The sequence below is a fragment of the Dermacentor albipictus genome, chromosome 2, assembly GCF_038994185.2.
Source record: "Dermacentor albipictus isolate Rhodes 1998 colony chromosome 2, USDA_Dalb.pri_finalv2, whole genome shotgun sequence".
Taxonomy (NCBI): domain Eukaryota; kingdom Metazoa; phylum Arthropoda; class Arachnida; order Ixodida; family Ixodidae; genus Dermacentor; species Dermacentor albipictus.
In genome coordinates this window covers 1,926,461-1,946,399 of record NC_091822.1, presented here as the reverse complement: position 1 = coordinate 1,946,399, position 19,939 = coordinate 1,926,461, and the positions used below count along the sequence as shown (strand labels likewise).

At 49.0% G+C, this 19,939-nt stretch overlaps 1 protein-coding gene across 7 annotated transcripts in view; it reads left to right on the top strand.

Moving 5' to 3' along the window:
- LOC135921124 (uncharacterized) overlaps positions 1 to 19,939 on the top strand; it is a 224,424-nt gene that overhangs the window by 182,248 nt on the left and 22,237 nt on the right. For 3 of the 7 annotated variants that reach the window (XM_065455444.1, XM_065455443.1, XM_070533410.1), the window contains one exon: positions 4,277 to 4,313. The exons of 2 other annotated variants lie outside the window; for them this stretch is intronic. In XM_065455444.1, coding sequence (XP_065311516.1) covers positions 4,277 to 4,313 — 37 coding nt within the window. Of the gene's footprint in view, positions 1 to 4,276; positions 4,314 to 15,623; positions 15,821 to 19,939 lie in introns of those variants that run through there. 2 more of the 7 variants (XM_070533411.1, XM_070533414.1) reach the window with 2 other exon arrangements.

Sequence of the window (19,939 nt, the reverse complement as noted above, 5' to 3'; positions counted from 1 at the left end):
AGGTGCCGAAGAGCCCCACTCACTCCGAACTCTTTCCACATTAAGCATTAGCTGCTCTATCACACACAATTCCATCGACCAACACGCCAGCTTCCTCCAGGAGAAAAATTGCTTTCAGGATGAGCTGTGCAAGTTTGGTGCCTTTTGTAGGACCCTTGCTCGCAAAGACAGCAACTGGCTGTGAGTAACGATCCCCAAATGCTCAAAATGTGAGCACCAGTCCATGGTCGGCGAGGTCATCGCTGGTCATCGCATTGTCACCAAAATATCTGAATCCACAATAAGTCATTGACTTTGAGTGCACTCTCATCTCATTCGTTACGTGCATTTCGTCGAACACTAAAATCCCGTGTGGCTGAAGCTTGTCCTTGGTGGCCATTTTTTTCTTAAATGCTGCAAAAAATTGCGTGTCAAATCTGCACTTCACCCTCACCAAACTTAAATACTTTCGAACTGTTGTGACACAAGGAAGCAGTAGAACATCATTTTCTCGAAGGAAGGAATATGCCGATGGGCTGCGAATGTGTAAACAGGCACAGTAAAAGCCAGTCTTTTGTGAAGAGCCAGCTCTTCTTATTTGCGAGTTTGGCAGCTGCCAAGCAGTCTTTCACTGCTGTCAGCTGTATTCCTGGTAGCTAAGCTTCGGAAAGCTTTGCTTCAATGTCTTTCGCAGAAATTGTTTGTAGGCGCTTACGAGCTTGCTTAAAGGGACACTAAAGGTTACTATGAAGTCAAGTTAAAGTGATAAAGGAATGCTCAAGAATGTCTAAAGCGTCAATATAATCGCTAACAGAGCTTTAGTAACCGAGAAATTGAGGTAAATGCATGACACGATCTGAGACCCCCCAGCGACATTCCGGTACTAGCCCGATGACGAAGGCACTCCTCATCATAATTTATGTCACTAGTACTCAACTACTCATATTAAAAAGATCATTTCACTAGGTTATAAGACGGAAGAAAATGCAACTTGTCTACTTCTGTTGTCAACTTCTGTACTTCTGAAAAAATGACATTTTGACGTTACCCTTCAGTAGTATGGGTGGTCGAAAAATTTCGTTTTTGCTCGACTCTGCGCGCTCGACTATGCGCCGCACATGCTTTGGTGTTGCAGTTGTTTTGTTATCGCGTCATGCTGCGTTGGTTCTGCTGGCTCGCGAAACTTGCGTTTCGAACAGGCAGCAAGAATGCCACGTCCATGTGATGTCGTGGGATGCGCGAATGGTCCGCGGAACTTGGCCAAGGGCAGTTTCACCGGCGAATCCAACGGTACTTATCACTGTGTGCCAACGAGTGAACCTCTCCGTTCGAAATGGTTAAGTGCTGCACCTCTGGCACAACGCGTTGGCAAAGAGTCGAAAAATCGCACGTGTGACCGCCTAATCCTACTGCACAAAATCGTTCACGGATCATCTAACATTGAAGCGCCTATCTCACTAACCACACCTACTGCACGAGTAACCCGACGTACTCACCCATTAAACATAGATCCCTTCGTTCCAAAAATAGATTGCTACAAGCTTTCTTTTTTTCCACACACTGTTGAATTATGGAATAACTTAGATGGTTCTCTGCGTTCATTGCCGACTAATCAATTTCAGAAAGAACTGCCTAACCACGTTGGTTGACATGTTATGTTTATAAGTTATGTAACCCACCTCTGCTATGTCTCTAAAATGAGATAGCAGTATTTGTAAATAAATAAATAAATAAATAAATAAGTAGTATGCTCGCTGCACTTTCGTCCAGAGGATTACGAGTTCAACGCTGACTTACTGAACTCGTGTGGAGTGCCTTTCAAAGCAATGCTTTCCCATAGCGCTGTTCCGTCGGTCTTGCCTGCACTCTCCTAAGCTCAAGTACTGCAGGTCTTTGACCTGCATTTCTTTTGGTTTTTACGAAAGAAAAGCTACACATGTACGAATATGTACAGCCATGACATACAGTTGCCGTCGTAGTAGTAGGCAACGACACCGGCAGCGCGAGCCCTCAGCAGCAGGTCACGTTCATCAGTGCTTAAATCGCTGAAGTCGAGCCCAGCATCGCGAGCCAATGTGTTGTTGTCATGGTCGTCCATTGCAACGAGCGTCAAAGTTGGCGTCATAAAATAAAGAACCAGCTTATCGTCGCGCGCTTAGCCTTCCGCTAGCCACCATAGTTCCGCTTTCGCGCTGCTGTCGGCTCTGTCTTGGCTATATTTCTGGCTGCGCGTTGACCTTTTGCACAGAAAAGCCGTAGCGCCGTCTGCGGGCGCCGTTTTACTCATCGACGGCGCAACGTTGCTATGAGACCATGACGTCACCACTCCTCGATCGGAGGGCCGGCGATTTGAACTGCGCTAGAGGTACGTGGACGCTTGAGAACACATTTTCTCTTAAAATAAGTCCCTTCTTCACGTGAAACAAGCTTTTCCAGGTTTCTGTGATGGTATTTCAACAATCCACATTGACTTAATATAACCTTTAGTGTCCCTTTAAGCTCGGCAATGAGCATCTTCAGCCGGTTGCAAAGGCGATTCTTTGATCTTTTGAGGGCATAATTAGCATGCGTGAGTGCTGCAAGTTTTTCACGGTTTTGCAAGTTTTTCATGGAGAAACGAGCACCACTGGAATTCAACTTTCCTTGCGTCTCCGTTAGCCTCTTCTGGTGAATTCGGAATGTGTCTGAGAGGCTGAAGGACTTCTGGCAAACCGATGCACTGGCACTGAGGATTAGTGGACGTTTCTTGTGGTGCCATTTATTATCAGAATCGAGAAACGCACTTTGCGGCTCAGCCTTGGGATACTCTTTGACGCTAGGTCCTGCAGTACAATGCCTTACTTTGTCTACATGCTCCAAAATAGTTTTAACGTCCTCCAAAGATCTCACAGAGCTTGTACATTTTAAATCCTCCAAAGAAACAACTTTGCCCATCACCACTACTCTCACCTCCATTTTGTCATCAATTTCGACGACCTTGGCAGCCATCAGAGAAGCAGCAGGGCAGATGCCGCCCCACGAGCACGTTGCTCCATTCATGTCTGATGCGGTCATGTCGCCCCCTGATGCAGCATGTGAGGTAACTGACAGCAACTGGCTGGCAGATCTCTTGGAGCATTTTAGTTGAAGAAAGACAACACTTTTGACTTCGTCCATTTTGAGCCGGTGAAAACCCCAGCATTTAGATGGTAGGCACGAGAGTGGAGGGTTTTCGAACAAACTTGCGAATGCTGAGATCGCCGCTGTTGCTGAGCTGCAATCAGATTATTCTTCAACCGCTGTCACATTGCACTCCCCAGCGGCATTCGGAGAGGAGCGCATACCAGCTTCTTCTGAAACTTGTGCACAAGGTTCGGCGCTCCTCATCTTTTTTGCTTCTAGCGGCTGCCTTTCGGCGGGTCGTTTTCTACTTTTTGAAGTCTTCGAAAGGTAGGCAGGGCAGTCAGGGAATTTCGGCGGCAACGCGTCCTTTGCCAACAACGCGCGTTGCGGGACGCTTTGCAGCAAATGCCCGTTGTGCTCTGCCGTCCAGGTTTTGGACACAAAACTGGGCTCAATATGTCTCTCACAAATGGAGTCGGTTGTTTGTAGAGCTCGGTTCTTGGTATGGCCCGCCGCAACAGCTACAGCCGTTCGTCATTTTTCAGCGCCGAAAAAAAAACGAAAACTTTTCCTTGCAAGATCTGGAGCCTATTGCAGCCTGGCACAAAACACTTCTTCCCCATCACGCGAATAAGGCGGCACGTTCTGGGTGCGATCATTGCACGGGAAAGAAAAATATCTAATTTTAGCGACAAAATTTAGGGGTACGATCGTTACGCGAGTGCGGTGCGATTATGCTAGTAAATATGGTGCATGCATTGAGGACGGTTGCGCTCACTCCGAAGTAACATTTGCGAGATAGGACTTCATACTTACTACACTGCACAAGTCACTTGCATTATATAAACTTGTAGCAATTGTTGTTATTGTTTTTCGCATGTACCCCACTCCCCTCTATAATGCCATGGCGCTTGAGGGTATGTGAAATAAATAAATTATATAGTGAAGTGATGGCTGCACATAGAATTGCTGCGCTCTGACGCAGCCAAAATTATGGGAAGGGAAATGATGTTTTATAGAGGTCAAAATGATATGAAACAGCATTCGAGTTGCAAGTTCATAGTTTATTTTCAGCATAGATACATTACAGGTTTGTAAAGGGAGCTTCCTGGGCAGTGGTAACTTACGGCGTTCAGCATACTTGGTACAGCATTAGGTTGCAACTTCTTAATTCTTAACTTGCTTAAAAATGCAGGTTCGAATTGGTCCTCAGCGAAAGAATCCTACAACAGGTAATTTCAGTTAGACTGCTTCGAATAGAATTTGACTGATACTAGTTATTTACACAGCATTTCAGAGTAAACAAAACTGCGAGTGCAAGAAAGTGTCTTAGCCACTACATGCAACAAATAAAAAGATGTGCAGAAAACATTGACAATGATTGCCAATGTAAGGTGTAGCCGAAACATTCGAGAAACCTGCCCATTTTATTAAAGGAAAGACGTGCTTGAAGGCATATATTTGTTAGAGTCAGATATTTAGGCATATTTGTTACAGATATTTAGGCATCATTTGTAGTTAGCACCATCACGTAATAAAGCGCACCAGCCTAAGTGCCCTACAGCAAGTGCGTTTCAGAGACGTAGCGGCCACAGGAACTAATAGTGGAACAAATGAGCAAATGAATGACTAAACGAACATGCGTGCGAACTAAAAAAATGATCGAACGACTAAACAAAGGAGCACGAACAACGACTAAACCAGCCAGGGAGCGAGTGGGTGACTGCACGTTTTCTTTGCAAGTGCTTCACCACCACATCTTAACCTTTGCACACCTTTAACCTTTAAAGTTCACGCCAATTAGCACGTACATCTCAGTGACCTATGATGCTGTCACTCGGCGATGAACGCACCATGTAACTTGGTTTCAGGAGAACACGCGCACTTTTCATCGGTGCCTTTGTATCGCAAATCCACCGGTTGACCGCCTATGACGAACACGAAGAAATAAGGCAAACAAAGCTATTCTATTTAAAGAAGGCTAGTAAGTAACCGGAAAAGGCAGGGAGTTACTCTCCTAAAAGGAGATTTTATGATTGAGCCTGACATTTTGTCAAAAAGATTGTGCTGAATCTTTCGTAATCACGTTATCGCAGGCAGCCTAGTCTGCCCGCGACTAGGCTGCCGGCCCGCGACTAGGCTGCCGGTTGGTGTACAAAATTATTAAGTGCACCAAATATGACTAATGCGACCACGTAGTGCTTATGTAAACAAAGTACATGTCGCATAGGAATCATGTTAAAGCATGCAGACAAATGACATGTTCATTGAACTGTGCAATATCTACTACGTTATGGCCTGCAACAAATTGTGCAGGCCCCTGACACATACTATATTGCTGCAGCATGAGTCTGGCAAGCAGAAGAGGGAGAAGACGTTAGCTGGTGCAGCCTCGGGACGCCATCTTGACTTCACCATCAATCTCGTCCCTTAAATAAAGCCGGTTTAACATTAACCATAACTGTTTTGTGGTGGAGGTGCGGGGTACTTCGACCAAGACGACGGAGCTGCTGCAGCAAGTGCCACGCCGGAGCCGACGCCTTGCTCGACTGCCTCCAACACCACTTGAGATCCCGATGTCCCACAGCGGCGACCAACAGCCTTCTCTGGCTGCTCCAGTGCGAACAACCAGCGCCTGGATGCATCAGATGGAGCCCCGCTCTTTCTCAGGAAAATTCGGCGAGGACGGGGAGGAATGGCTCACCCACTACAAGCGTGTGAGCAAGTACAACGGCTGGAACTCCACGGCTCAGCTCGACAATGTGGTTCTGTTCCTCACAGTCACTGCGCTAGTGTGGTTCGAGAACCATGAAGATACCTGCACAACGTGGGACAGCTTTGTTACTCACCTCACAGAGTGCTTCAGCGATTCCACCGCGAAAAGGAAGCGGGCGGAGCAGACATTGCTTCAGCGCGCTCAAGTCGCACGTGAGACCTGTACTACGTACATAGAGGCAATCCTGAAGCTTTGCAGAACGGTCAATCCTCGAGTGTCCGAAGAGGAGAAGGTTGGACACCTTCTCAAAGGCATAGCCGAGGATGTTTGCAATTATTTAATCGGAAAGGAGAGTCTCGCCTCGGTTGCCGACGTCATCAAGCATCGCCGCACATTTGAGGCCTTGAAGCTGCGCCGTATCACGCCAAAGTTCGGCAGGTTAGCAAATGTCACAACGGTGGCAAGCGTTGATGAAAACGACAACTACAGTTTTCAATTTGACCTTGCGGCAACTATAAGGCAAATTGTCCGCGATGAACTTGAACGACACACCAAAGGGGCGGATGTCGAACAGCTTGGTTGCACTTCCAAGCAACCTCAAGAACATGCATCTTCTGTGACCGCATTGTCTGCCATGGCAGGCGTTGCAGATTGTCGAGTCGATCAGATGCGACAGCACCAGCGTACCTTTCCCGAAGACATGACGCACGATCAACGAACTCGTTGAGCTACCACCACGAATCGGAATTCGGAAGATCGCGTTTATTATTTGCAGCGTCCCAGGGTTGATTCTGAGGCTTACAACGTTGGTCGCACATCTCCTGTGTGTTACAGCTGTGGCGCCTCAGGATACATTGCTCGTTTTTGTCGCCGGTGCCGACAGACAACAACATATGGCCCACCACCAACTTGGCCTAATTTTGAATGTGACAGTTATGACTACCGTTGGCCGACAGACCCTGATACTGCAAACACCACGGGCGCGCCACCCCGGAATACCTTCCGTCAATATAGTAGAAGGAGTGACTCGCCAGCTTCAGACCGCAGCCTGACGCCCCCAACCAGTCGCCAACGCCGTTCACCGTCACCACGGCGACGTGCTACGTATCCACGGCCGTCGGGAAACTAGCCGGCGCGGCCGATGGAGGTAAGGTCGCCGGGCAGACTGCGTCTCTGCGAAATACTCCTCTGCCTATTATGATGGTGAAGAACAAAGTGCGTGTGTTAATTTATAGTATACCTGCAACAGCATTAGTGGATACTGGTGCTACCATTTCTGTCATGAGTGTGACTTTCAAAGAGAGGCTGGGTCGGAAAGTTATGTTCCCGTGGAATGGTGATGTGACGTTTGGTGGTGTCAGTGGAGAGCGCCTAGTTCCCCTTGGTATTTGTGTTGCAAGTGTTTTGTTCGGAGGAGAAGATCTTAAAACAGAATTTCTCATACTACTGCGGTGCACTCATGATGTGATTCTCGGCATTGATTTTCTTCGGGATTGTGGTGCATCGGTTAACTGTGGCTCAGGCAAAATTACTTTGAATAGTGCGCTTCTCGCCACCCTTGCCAACACATCCTTACCAGTGAAAAACTATATTGTTGTTTCGAACGATTTGCTGCAACCGCCTTGGTCGCTGTCACCTATTCCTGTCAACTTCGCTGCTGCCGACCTTTCATCGTCTGACGCGCAAGTCCAGCCACTTACGTCGAGCTGCGCAAAAAAGGATGTACTTGTACCACGCTCTGTCGTGAGAGTAGTGAATGACGCCTCAAATTTGTGGGCTTTCAATTATTCTTGCGTCCCTGCTGTTCTTCTGCGTGATATGAAGCTCGCTGATTTTGACGAGATTACTTACAGCTCCATTACAGTTCTAAGCGAGGAGGAGCAGTCTCATACTAGCGATCCTCACCAAAGCACTTCTGAAGAGCAGATCCTATGGATGATCACCCGTCGTGGTTGCTCAGTGGCTATGTTGTTGGGCTGCTGAGCACGAGGTCGCGGGATCGAATCCTGGCCTCGGTGGCCACATTTTGATGGGGGCGAAATGCGAGAACACCCATGTACTTAGATTTAGGTGCACGTTAACGAACCCCAGGTAGTCAAAATTTCCGGAGTCCTCCACTACGGTGTGCCTCATAATCAGAAAGTGGTTTTGGCACATAAAACCCCTTCCCCCCCCCCCTTTTTTTTTATGGATGATCAACAAGGTGCTGCCCTCACATGAGTGCCACGCTCTCGCACAAGTTTTGTGGGCACATCTTTCTGTGTTCGATTTCACGCAAGGCTACAAGGAGGCTTCATTTCCGCATTCTCGTGCTCGCCACAGAATTGACACCGGATCTGCGCACCCCATTCGGCAAGAGCCTTACCGCGTTTCTTCAACAGAGAGGACAGTTATTGCTGAACTGGTGAAAGACATGCTGCGGAAAAGTGTTGTTCAAGAGTCCTCTAGTCAGTGGGCAGCACCAGTAATCTTAGTAAAGAAGAAGGATGGATCGTGGCGGTTTTGCATTGATTACAGGAAACTGAATGCGGTCACCAAAAAGGATGTGTATCCACTTCCTAGAATTGATGATGCCATTGATTGTTCACATTCCGCTGCCTATTTTTCATCACTGGATTTGCGATCAGGGTATTGGCAGATACCCATGCACCCAGAAGATAAGGAGAAAATGGCCTTTGTGACACCAGACAGTCTTTATGAATATAAATGTTATGCCGTTCGGCCTTTGTAACGCGCCAGCAATATTCGAACAATTCATGGATACTATCCTCCGAGGACTAAAATGGGAAATTTGTTTGTGCTACCTCGATGATGTGGTGTTTTTTGGCAGCACATTCATAACAGCCGTCTCAGTCTTGTTCTGGATTGTGTCAAACAAGCCGGCTTGACCCTAAATTCTAAGAGATGTCATTTTGGGGAAACCAAGACGTTACTACTTGCGCATCTGGTCGACAAAAACGGTGTGAGGCCAGATCCACGGAAGATTGAGGCAGTCAGCTCCTTCGAAGCACCGAAGTCAGTGCGGGAGTTGAGGAGTTTCTTGGGCCTGTGCTCGTATTTTCGTCGCTTCGTCCCAAGATTCGCCGACGTGGTGTAGCCTCTAACATGTCTTCTCCAAAAAGCCGCCCCTTTCAACTGGACATCGACTTGCAACGACGCTTTCCGCCAGCTAAAATTTCTATTAACGTCAAGGCCCATGTTGCGTCACTTCGATGCATCCGCACCTACGGAAGTGCACGCCGATGCCAGTGACATCGGCATCGGTGCCGTACTAGTGCAACGTCATCAAGGAGCTGAACACGTTGTGGCTTATGCTAGTCGCTCTTTGACTAAGGCGGAACGCAAATACACTGTGACCGAGCAAGAATGCTTGGTAGCTGTTTTCGCTGTCCACAAATTTCGGCCCTATATCTACGGACGCCCGTTCACTATCGTTACTGACCACCACACGTTATGCTGGTTGGTGAATCTCCGTGACCCGAGTGGACGACTGGCACGTTGAACTCTTCGACTGCAGGAGTACGACTTCGTTATTTCCTAAATTCCGGGCGTTGCCACGCAGATGTAGACTGTCTTTCTTGCCTTCCTCTGATGACGACGGAGTGTGACGAAGACAATTTTGATGACTGTTTTACTCCCATTTCTTCTACATTCAGACTCGATGACTTTCAAAGCAGAGCAGGAAAATGATATTAGTTTGGAACCTCTGTTTGTAGCCGCATCGCATCCTGGAGCCACCGGTCGATTTTGTGTCCATGACGGCCTGCTTTACAAGACCAATTATTCTGCTAAAGGCGCACGCTTCCTTCTGGTAGTGCCGCAGAGTCTGCGAACGGACATACTGAGAGCCATGAAGACGATGTGACCTCTGGCCATCTAGAATTCATCAGAACTTTGAACCGGACACAGGAGCGTTTTTACTGGCCCAGAATGCAGGACACAGTCAAGCGCTACGTCGCCAGTTGCGAACATTGTGAACACTACAAGCGCCCTACGACCGCTCCGCCAGGTCTTCTCCAACCTCTGCCGCGGCCTCGCCTGCCATTTCAATAAGTGGGTATCAATCTTCTGGGCCCATTTCCCCAATCGTCTAACGACAACCGATGGGTGATCGTATGTGTCGACCATCTGACCCGTTACGCGGAAACGGCGACCGTACCATCTTCAACAGTTGGGTCCGTTGTAACGTTTTTGCTTCAATTCATTATTCTTCAACATGGTTTCCCCAGTGTCATCATTAGTGATTGTGGTCGTCACCTCGTTGCGGACGCCGTAGAAGAACTGCTTCGTCTCTGCAGTTCGCAGTTTCGTTATTCAACGCCTTATCACCCTCAGACAAATGGGCTTGTAGAACGTACGAGCAGTACTCTAACTAACATGATGGCCATGTACATATCTTGCGATCACAAGCACTGGGATGACCTACTCCCCTTCATCACCTATGCTTATAATACTGCAAAGCATGAGACGACCGATTACAGTCCTTTTTATCTCATTTACGCGCGTTCACCGCTAAGATGCATCGACACTATACTACCGTTTGACTTTCAGAGCGAGTACTCTGTTGTGTGGGGATGCGCGACCCTCGCCCCTCCCCTGATGTTTTTCCCGCATAGCGCGTCTCCTGTAGTGCGGCTTCGCCGCACACGCGGCGGTCCGAGTGGTACAGGCGCAGTCCGAGAGATGGCGCTAGTGTTGCGCGGCTGCGGGGTTACCCTCGGCGGGAGAGACAAGGCGCGCTCTCTTGGGTTCGAGACAGCGAGCAGGCCGCACGGACCTGCCGCGCGTGCAGCGCCCCTCTTTCCCGGCGGGGGACGTCTCCCGCGAGCACGCGGCGACCGATGCATCTGCGAGACCGCCTCGCGTGGCCGCCTTCGAACGCGCCACGATTCGCGTGACTATACACGCGAACGACCAGGCGTTGGGATCCAGCATGGAGCAAACATATTCGCTCACGAGGACGCGGTGAGTCGGACTTCTAGATTTGTCGCGCGCCCATCGGCATGTTTTGTGGATAGCAACTCGGCTAGCAGGCATTGATGTATGAAAGGTGCAATAAATGCCCTTGTGACTGTTTGCACTACTGTGTTGTCGTTCCTTTGTCCCAAGAGTACGGTGTGAGAAAATCCCACATCAGACCCCACATCTGGCTGCCCAACGTGGACCTCTTGGGGCATCGGACGATAGTCTTAACAGTTTGCTTCGTTCGAGACCTTTGTTTGAACCGAAGCGTAGGCCTAGCGTGAATTGTGATCGCTAGCGTCGGCGGCGTGCTTTCTTGAGCGAGGCGACGGTGGCTGTAGTGTGTTTGAACATGTCAACGTGCTAAGCCTTTTCGCAAGTGTTTTTTTAATGGCATTCGTTGGTACGAGAGCCACGTGGTCTGCATCCTGGGAGAGCGAGGCTGAGCGCCCGCGGAGCAGTGGCAAGCCTGAAGCGAGTGAGTACGGAAGCCTCGTGGGTGGTCCGAATTTCCTATGTAAATAGCTTCTTCTATCTCTTTGACTCGGATGAGTCGCGGCTCTGGGAGCCGGGTGGCCGCGGGCCACGGGTGCCACTACGGGCCGACTGGTATTGCGGCCTGGCACCGGGCGCTCCGACACCGTCTGGGACGGTGGGCGCCGTCAACTCGGATGCTGTGTGCACCGAGCGGAGTAGGACCACCTCACAGAGCTGACGTCACCTCGCGGCTGCCTGTTTTGCGCTCATTTTGGGTGTTGTTTTTGGATGGCGGTTGTTGTCAGAGTAGCGACGCTTTAGGCCTAAGGCTTTACGAAGCTGCCTGTCGCACGTGGAGGGACACAACCTGGTGGACCGTGGCGTTGAGGTGTTGCAAGTTGCTTCCCTCATTCTATTTAGCCTCGCACGAATTGAAAATTACTCGTTCGACTCAAGAAAGCGAGCTTCGTTCACGTGAACTTAGCATCTGAGTAGCTGCCCGATCTTTTGCTAGCCGAGTTGAACATCGTACCACGTGGGCGATGCGCATGCAGACTTCCTCTCTCTTGCACTACTTTAGTGTTTGCCGAGTGTGTTGAGTTTACGCAGTGTGATTGGAGTCACCCCTGGTTTGCCGACGCCTGCACATCGTCTGCGCTGCTGCCCCGGACTACGATCGAGCCACCCCGGGCGATGGTGATGCTGTGGCCAGTTCGGCGCGACGACTTCGGCGGCCTCCTGTATCCAGCTCGCAACCCTCGGCGGCGGACAAAAGAGCCGGCGGTCACCGACAGCTACTGCGGCTCCCGCCAGCAGGGCGCGTCGGCGCGAGCGACGCTTGCTCGTACCGACTACTGCGTAGTCGTCACCGGAGTCCTGGCTTGGGATCGTGCCGCCGAGGCTGCAAAGCTGCTGCTGTGACCGGCGGACGCCAGCGGTGCACCCAGGGACAATGTCGGCTCGCATGCTATGGACAGCGTGTGGACATTTCTTCGGCGCGGCCACTGTTACATGTACTACCTTGTCGCGAAGCGCGCGTTGATGTGAGACCGAGTGACATGTTTCGCCGGAATATGTAGTGATTTAAGGTTGGGGGGATGTGGGGATGCGCGACCCTCGCCCCTCCCCTGATGTTTTTCCCGCATAGCGCGTCTCCTGTAGTGCGGCTTCGCCGCACACGCGGCGGTCCGAGTGGTACAGGCGCAGTCCGAGAGATGGCGCTAGTGTTGCGCGGCTGCGGGGTTACCCTCGGCGGGAGAGACAAGGCGCGCTCTCTTGGGTTCGAGACAGCGAGCAGGCCGCACGGACCTGCCGCGCGTGCAGCGCCCCTCTTTCCCGGCGGGGGACGTCTCCCGCGAGCACGCGGCGACCGATGCATCTGCGAGACCGCCTCGCGTGGCCGCCTTCGAACGCGCCACGATTCGCGTGACTATACACGCGAACGACCAGGCGTTGGGATCCAGCATGGAGCGAACATATTCGCTCACGAGGACGCGGTGAGTCGGACTTCTAGATTTGTCGCGCGCCCATCGGCATGTTTTGTGGATAGCAACTCGGCTAGCAGGCATTGATGTATGAAAGGTGCAATAAATGCCCTTGTGACTGTTTGCACTACTGTGTTGTCGTTCCTTTGTCCCAAGAGTACGGTGTGAGAAAATCCCACATCAGACCCCACAGTTGCCAAGATGCTTTGTCTTGCTGAAGAGGCCCGGCGTGTCGCTCGTGTTCGTACTGTGGCATCGCAACCCCAATCGAAAGAGCGCTATCACAGTCGACACCAGTCTGTCTCGTACGATGAAAGGAGACGTTGTGTGGTTGTGGACTCCAGAACGTAAACGTGGCTTATGCGAAAAGTTTTTACCCCAGTACACTGGCCCACTTGTCTTGTAGATCGCTTGAGTCACTTGACGTACGTGGTGGCACGCTTGACGTCCGCTGGTCGTCGGTCTAGCCGGACCCAGTTAGTACATGTTGCCCGTCTTAAGCGGTTTCACCCTACGCTTTCCGAGTGATTTGGACTTGCCCAGTGGGCTTCGTCTGGCAACCGGGGATTGCTACGACATGAGCGGGGCGAGCAGCAAAGGAAGAAGACGTTAGCTGGTGCAGCCTCGGGACGCCATCTTGACTTTACCATCAATAGGCTGTTTCACATGGCGCGATTGGGGCGAAAAAAATCGTTCTGCCACGCATGTCGCAGAGCGATTTTCGCTCACAGCTTTCACATGCGTTTGCGGCAGTGCGATATCCGTCGCAGCGATGCGCAAGGTTGCCTTTTGCTCACAAAGTATCCATGCCTGCATCGTTAAATAAAAACAACATGGAAACTAGTCAAATATTCGAATTTTCCTATTTTTATTCGATAATAGAATAGGTACATCATTTGTTACGTTTAAAAGGGTTGAGGCTTTACGCCAGCTTGCAGATACGGTGAGTGAGGCGCTGCACAACACCGCAAGTATGAGCGTGCGGCTTGCGCAGCGTCGGTGGGGTGGTTCCGTTTAGTACACTCTAGTTTTGTTGTTACTATGGAAGCCGCAACTTTTTACCCTGGATGATTATTTGCTTTTGCGAAGAACAAACTTCTGTTGAGTGTGCATGTATATAAGCAGCTGGCACGATTTGTAGGGATTAAGAGCTTCACGACGGCGGCAATCAAGTGGGTACGTGCCTTATGTTGAAGTGTCGTGCAGCTGGATAGCATGCAGCTTCTCCTTTCAAACGAATTATGTAAGCGAAAGAAAAAAAAAAGTATGAAGCTCCTAAGCCGCAAACGCTGGTGGGTACGCCCTAAACATAGCTAGAACTGACGCGCGACATTGCTCCACAAAGCTATCAACGCACGGTGAAACGCACATTGCCCCTCCCACATCGCGCCGATCGCTGCGACAGCGCGACCAACTTGTTGGAATCCAGTCGCGGAGAGCCCACGACGTCGCGGCGGTCGCTGAGCGACGGAATTCGCTGTGTCGCTGAGTAAAAATCGCACCATGTGAAACAGCCTAATCTCGTCCCTAAATAAAGCCGGTTTCACATTAACCGTAACAGTATTATACTATACTATACTACTCTGGCCGTGGCGTCGGCCTCAACCAGAGCGTGCGAGGAGGAGGCGGCATTCTTCAAAGTGTAGTGGTACTTTACGAACTTTAAAGGGCTATAATTCCGGGTGGCCCGTGCAGCCACGAGCACCCGCCCAAGCCGCTGCTGTATCTTGATGGCCATCTGCAATGGGAACAAGGTCCGCCTGTGCGTTGCATGTTCGCAGTTTTGTTTGTGTTGATGCGAGATGCAGCACAAAGGTCCATTTACTTGTTACTGCTACTGCTGTGCTTCCTCACTCCAGTGTCATGACTGAGTTTCCACTGTCATCGAGTGAGATGAGCGCATGACACCATGCTTGTTAGTTTATTTAGTATGCCTATGTCTACAAGTTTATACGGCCAATAATACTACTATCCTTACTTCGTATAGCTGTCTGCTAATTTGCTATTGATGCTTCGGCTTTCAGGCAAAAGTGCAACTTTCTTTCTTATTTAAATGTTTGTTTCTTCAATGTGAAATTGCTGTGTTTAATACCTGAATGCACTTGAGTGTCTGCCATATACACTAGTGTGCTGTACACAATTGTACGAAAAATGCATTGTCTATATTTGTGTAAACATTCTTTTTTTTTTTTGCTGTAACCATTTCTTTTTTTATTGTCCTGCGTTCACTATACATGCATTAATTTTTGCCTATTTGTAGCCCTTTACTATTCTTGTATTGACTTTCTGTATTGCCCTCCTGCTGTGCTTTTGGCTCAGAGCAACAGTATTCAAAATAAAATAAGTATCAGCCTAAATTTCGAGGCAGCCCTACTTTTCTAAACACCGAGGCAGTAAGGCTGCACACATGCATAATCACTGCTCATTGTTGCATTTATAACGCAATATTTTGTTAAAGTTACTGGTTTGCAATGTCACACAGGTGTTTGAAGCCAGGGGGACAAAATTTTGCCAAATCCACGCACTATCACTCCTATGCTGACCAAAGCACCATGCTTGCAGTTTCCGCGGACACCAGTGCCAGAGTGTACTCTGGTGATTTTCGTAGGAAACTCTGTGCACGAAAGTGCTTTCGTCTGTTCCTCTGTGTGTCTTGCACTGTCTATGCCTTCTGGTGCCTTCACTTAAACAGCACTCCACATCCAGCACGACCCTGTGGGACCATTCACTGTGCAAAAGGCACTGAATAGGACATGCCTGTTCTCTTTTTCCTTTATAGGCTTAACCTTCGTGCATTAAATACAGCAATATATTTGTGAAATTACATTGCAGTTTTGCCAAAAGTGCCAAGCATTGGTTGCAATACTTAAGCATCTCCAGTTCTTCTATCTCCTTTATTTCAGCTTCACTCTGCAGCTTGAGAAATACTGGTGAAACTGGACAGGACACCAGTATTTCATCATCTTCTGGCTCTACGTTTTTCACTTCTTTGATATTTACTTTCTCTGTTTTATCTTTTGTGGGTGTGTACATGCGTACATGCATGTCTAAGAAAGCTTTTTCACACACCACATCAAAAATAAAATTGAGTATCAACTTAGTTGCAAGTATTGTTTGATTTCACACGACCCTGTGTGTCTAGACCCTGTCAGTGGTACCAGTTGCATTGGCATCGGTGGTGTGGTCTATCTGCTCAGCTGGGATGCCGTAGACCTAGCACAAAATCCTGATGCAGGATTGGACTGACATCTTCAGCCTACTGTTGATTATCTCAGTGTTTGTCAACACGCCGACCACGCTGCAAGTTGTGTTGTGCCATTGCTGCCGCTGCACATGCTGGTGCTATGATAAAGAAGTGCCAAGGCTTGGGTTTTTAAGACTCGAAAAGACAGCAGCTGCTAGTCACAGGAACGATTATGGATGTAAACTCGGTTGGACAAGAACGGGTACAAAATTTCAAAGTAGTAGCTTTCTTTGCCTGCTTCCCTGAGTTTCGTGACCGTCATCGTTTTGTACAGCTCACCTTGCAGCAGCTCTGTAAGAGAATGAGAGAGAGCGAGTAGGTACTGCAGGAGAAAATTGTGCTGTGGAGCTGAAAGAGAGTTTGCTACCGTGCGACGACATCAGTGTGAGTTGTGGCAGCATGTGTGTCACTCAAAATTCTCACCTGCTTTCCAGATCTGAGGTACATGTGCCGTATTTTTTTTAAGTGTTCAGTATGTTTTCCACTATGCTTAAGCAAAGAAAGAAAAAAAGCAGAGGTCTGTGTCACTTGTTCCTCGTATGAAACAAAAGTTTATTGCAGGTCATAAAAAATTATAGTAGAATTCTGCATGGAAAATCTGTAGATTTTTCGTGCTTTTTTTAAGCATTTTTTTTTTGAAGCCTCAAGAATGTCTTAAGATGAGTACGTACCTTGTAGGAATATACTGAAATTAATTTTCAGAAACGTCTAGTACGAGCGTATATACTTCAAGTGAAATACAGTCGAACCCACTTATAACAATATTCAAGTGCCACAAAAATTTAACTGTGATAACCAGTAATTGTTATAACTGGGTTGCATGAAAAAAATCAATATAGTGGGACAGTAGAGCTGATCTGAGAAAACTATAATGGTGGGGAGGCCAGTGCCCCTCCCCACCACCTTCCTCTGTCCGGCTGCCAATTGTGTTCACTTATTTAACCGCTTCCTGGGCTTTCTGATCGCATGTAACAAGCCGCGGCTGTCGGCGTTGAAGGGCCCCTCACCAGGTCTGGCCATTTTGAGTTGACAAGTGCAGAACATACATTGTGCGATAACGATTGTGTCTGCAAAGTATTACATTGCTACGTGCCATGGAAAAATCTGAAATTTCAAACTGAACGCCGTTTTTCCTTCTCCTTGTGGCCACCACGCTGCAAGCCGGACGGTGACATACTCATGTTCCTGCACCTGCGTATTCGTGTCTGCAGTGTGACGTCGCTCGTGCTGACACGTGACTTCGAGAATTATTCAAGAACACATCTGTTATTTGTGCGATCTGTTGCTTGAATTGACAAATTGAAGTTTAGAGAAATAATAAAACACACTAACTGAATGTCCGCGTGTTTTTTGTTCTACTTCCCACCGAAGCAAGAGAGATGTAGTTCCGCTTCATCTGCTTGTTCCAATGGTAGTGCAGTCACGTGTGCAGGTACTGAAATTACGCGATTTTCTACCGTGTTCCAGCGCATGATCATGCTCTGCGATCCGCTTGTTTTGCCTGAGTATTTGTCTGGCACTGAATTATACCGCTAGTCATGTTTCCTTGTGCACAGTGCGTAAAATTATCCGATGTGCAAACGAGACAACAGCTCGCGTGCGACGCCGTCCGTGGAAATGCGTAGCGCAAAAAAAAAAAAGCGAGGAAAAAAAAAAAACGAAGGCAGGGCCTGTGACGTCTGCGTCACGTGATCCTCAAGGTCGGGTATGGGAGAACACAGGGAAGAAATTTCGCTTGCAAAGGCTAGACGGGGCGAGTGGAGAGGTGGTCTCGCTATGCAGTGGAGCCCGCCTGCTGAAATCATGGGTTTGCTGAACTGAAATATTTCTATCTCGGCTATTAATGAGCCGATTTGAAAATTATTGTGGCAGAATGCTCCCTAGAGGACACGTAACGAATTCCAGCGTATAACCAAAATTTGCTATGGGGCCTGGTGAAGGGTCCTTTAAATAATCGCACTGCTATAACAACTGCAAGGAGCTGACACGGGTGGAAAGCAATATGCGAGCACCGCCGAGGTGGCCCCAAAAGGAGCCTTTTAACAATTGCGAGAAGGCTGCCGCAGCAGCCTGTCAGCTTGAGAAATCCACAAGAAACGGTGAGGAGAGATCGCCACAAGCATCCACCCCGTACTCCTCACTGGCTTGCACGAGAAAAGCCTTTGTCCGTCAGCCAGCTATGCATTACACGAAACTTGGCGACATCTTCTCCAAGCATCCAAGTGCTCCACATAGTGCAGCGGAAGGTTCCTCGCGAAAATGAAGCCCCGGAGTGACTGAATCATCTGCCAGACCTCCTGCGAGGACAACGTTGAGGCAGCCTGCCTTACCGCAGCATCGCTATCCGATGCAAGCACGTTCGCGACGATTGTCTGATCGGTTAGGAGTACTTAGTTTCCAAATCTGTAGCCGTGCACTCTTTTCACTGGCAGCGTCGTGCATTGCCGATGATCAGCGGGCGGATCAGCCATCTTCCGTTTCGGCCACGAGTCAAGCGAAGTTGAGAAACCGCATGGCCAGGAACGACTTCAACGTATCCAAGAAAAATTAATGCGAGTGATTGCGCTGTTTGCAGAATGGCCATAGAACGGTGCTGAATGAGGAGCCAGCGAGCAACATGCGAGCAATCTGCTTGCGGTGCACTTGGCGCGGTCCATTCGTGTTTCGGAGGGTAGGGCGGCGTAGAGTTATGGGAGCAGCCCATTCGTTTTCGGAGGGGTGGAAGGGCAATGAGAGAGAGCCACGTGGAGATGGATGGAAAATGAGTGTGCAGCGGCTCTTGAGGCAGCGGCCTATCATTCAGCGGCTCGAATTTCACGATTTCTTTTTTTCTTTTCAAGGATTTCGCATTTCAATACCTTTCAGCTCGGACACCCAGCAGCCAGACTTCATCGTTATAGCCGATAATGCGGCATCGGGGCATTGTAGTAAGCGGGTTATTTCATCATGGAAAGCATGCAAAAGTTGATGGTGCAGCAGCTTCCCATTGTTATAACCGATATATTGTTAAAACCCTTATCGTTATGAGTGTCTTCGACTGTATTTTCCTTCCCCATTCGCCTTCAACGTCTTCCGTTACAAAGGAAAAGAGGAGCGCCAGTGGCGGTAGAGTAGTGATATCCTGCCTACCAACAAACGTTGCCTCCTATGGCGTTTCGGCCAGGCAGCTCGTCGCGGCACCCCACAGTGGGCAACGGTATTTACGCTATACGGCAGGTGCAGCTACGCACAACTGTAAGTGCACAGCAGGGCTGGGGAGTGTGCTTGCACGCTCCAGCCTCGCCATGCTACGTGGTGTAGACTGGCCTTGTCCTGCACACATAGCATGCAAATCTAGATTGCACATTTTGTGGCTACCATTATAAAGCTCGGTGTGAAACACGTTAGCCGGGAACGGCCAGGAGTGAGCGCGCATGCACTGGCTCACGTTCCTTGTAGATGCTGACCGCCATTCGTCATCAGACGCAGCACTGGGCTTAAAGGGCCCCTCACCAAGTCTGGCCATTTTGAGATGACAAGTGCAGTGCATACAATGCGTGCACACGATCGTGTCTACTAAGGATTGCATCGCTATGCACCGTAGAAAGAGCTTAAATTTCAAACTAAGTGTGTTTTTCCCTTCTCCTCACGGGCACCGCATTCCAAGGCGGCGGGATAATGTATATCAGCAAGTGCGCCTATGTACATGTCTGCGCTGTAACGTCGCTCTTAGTGTCATGTGCTTTCGAGACTTATTCAAGGCAACATGTGTTACTTGTTTAATCTGTTGCTTCAATAGACAAATTAACGTTTAGAGAAATAATAAAACACACAAAGCGAATGTCTGCATGTTCTTATTTTACTTTGCACCGCAGCAAGAAAGATGTACAGTGCAGTTGACTGTTAAAGAGACCACTCTAATGTGTAGCACTCACTCTGTGGGTGCTGCAGCTGCATGTGCGTGCTGTAGCTACGTCAATGCACTGCACCAGTATG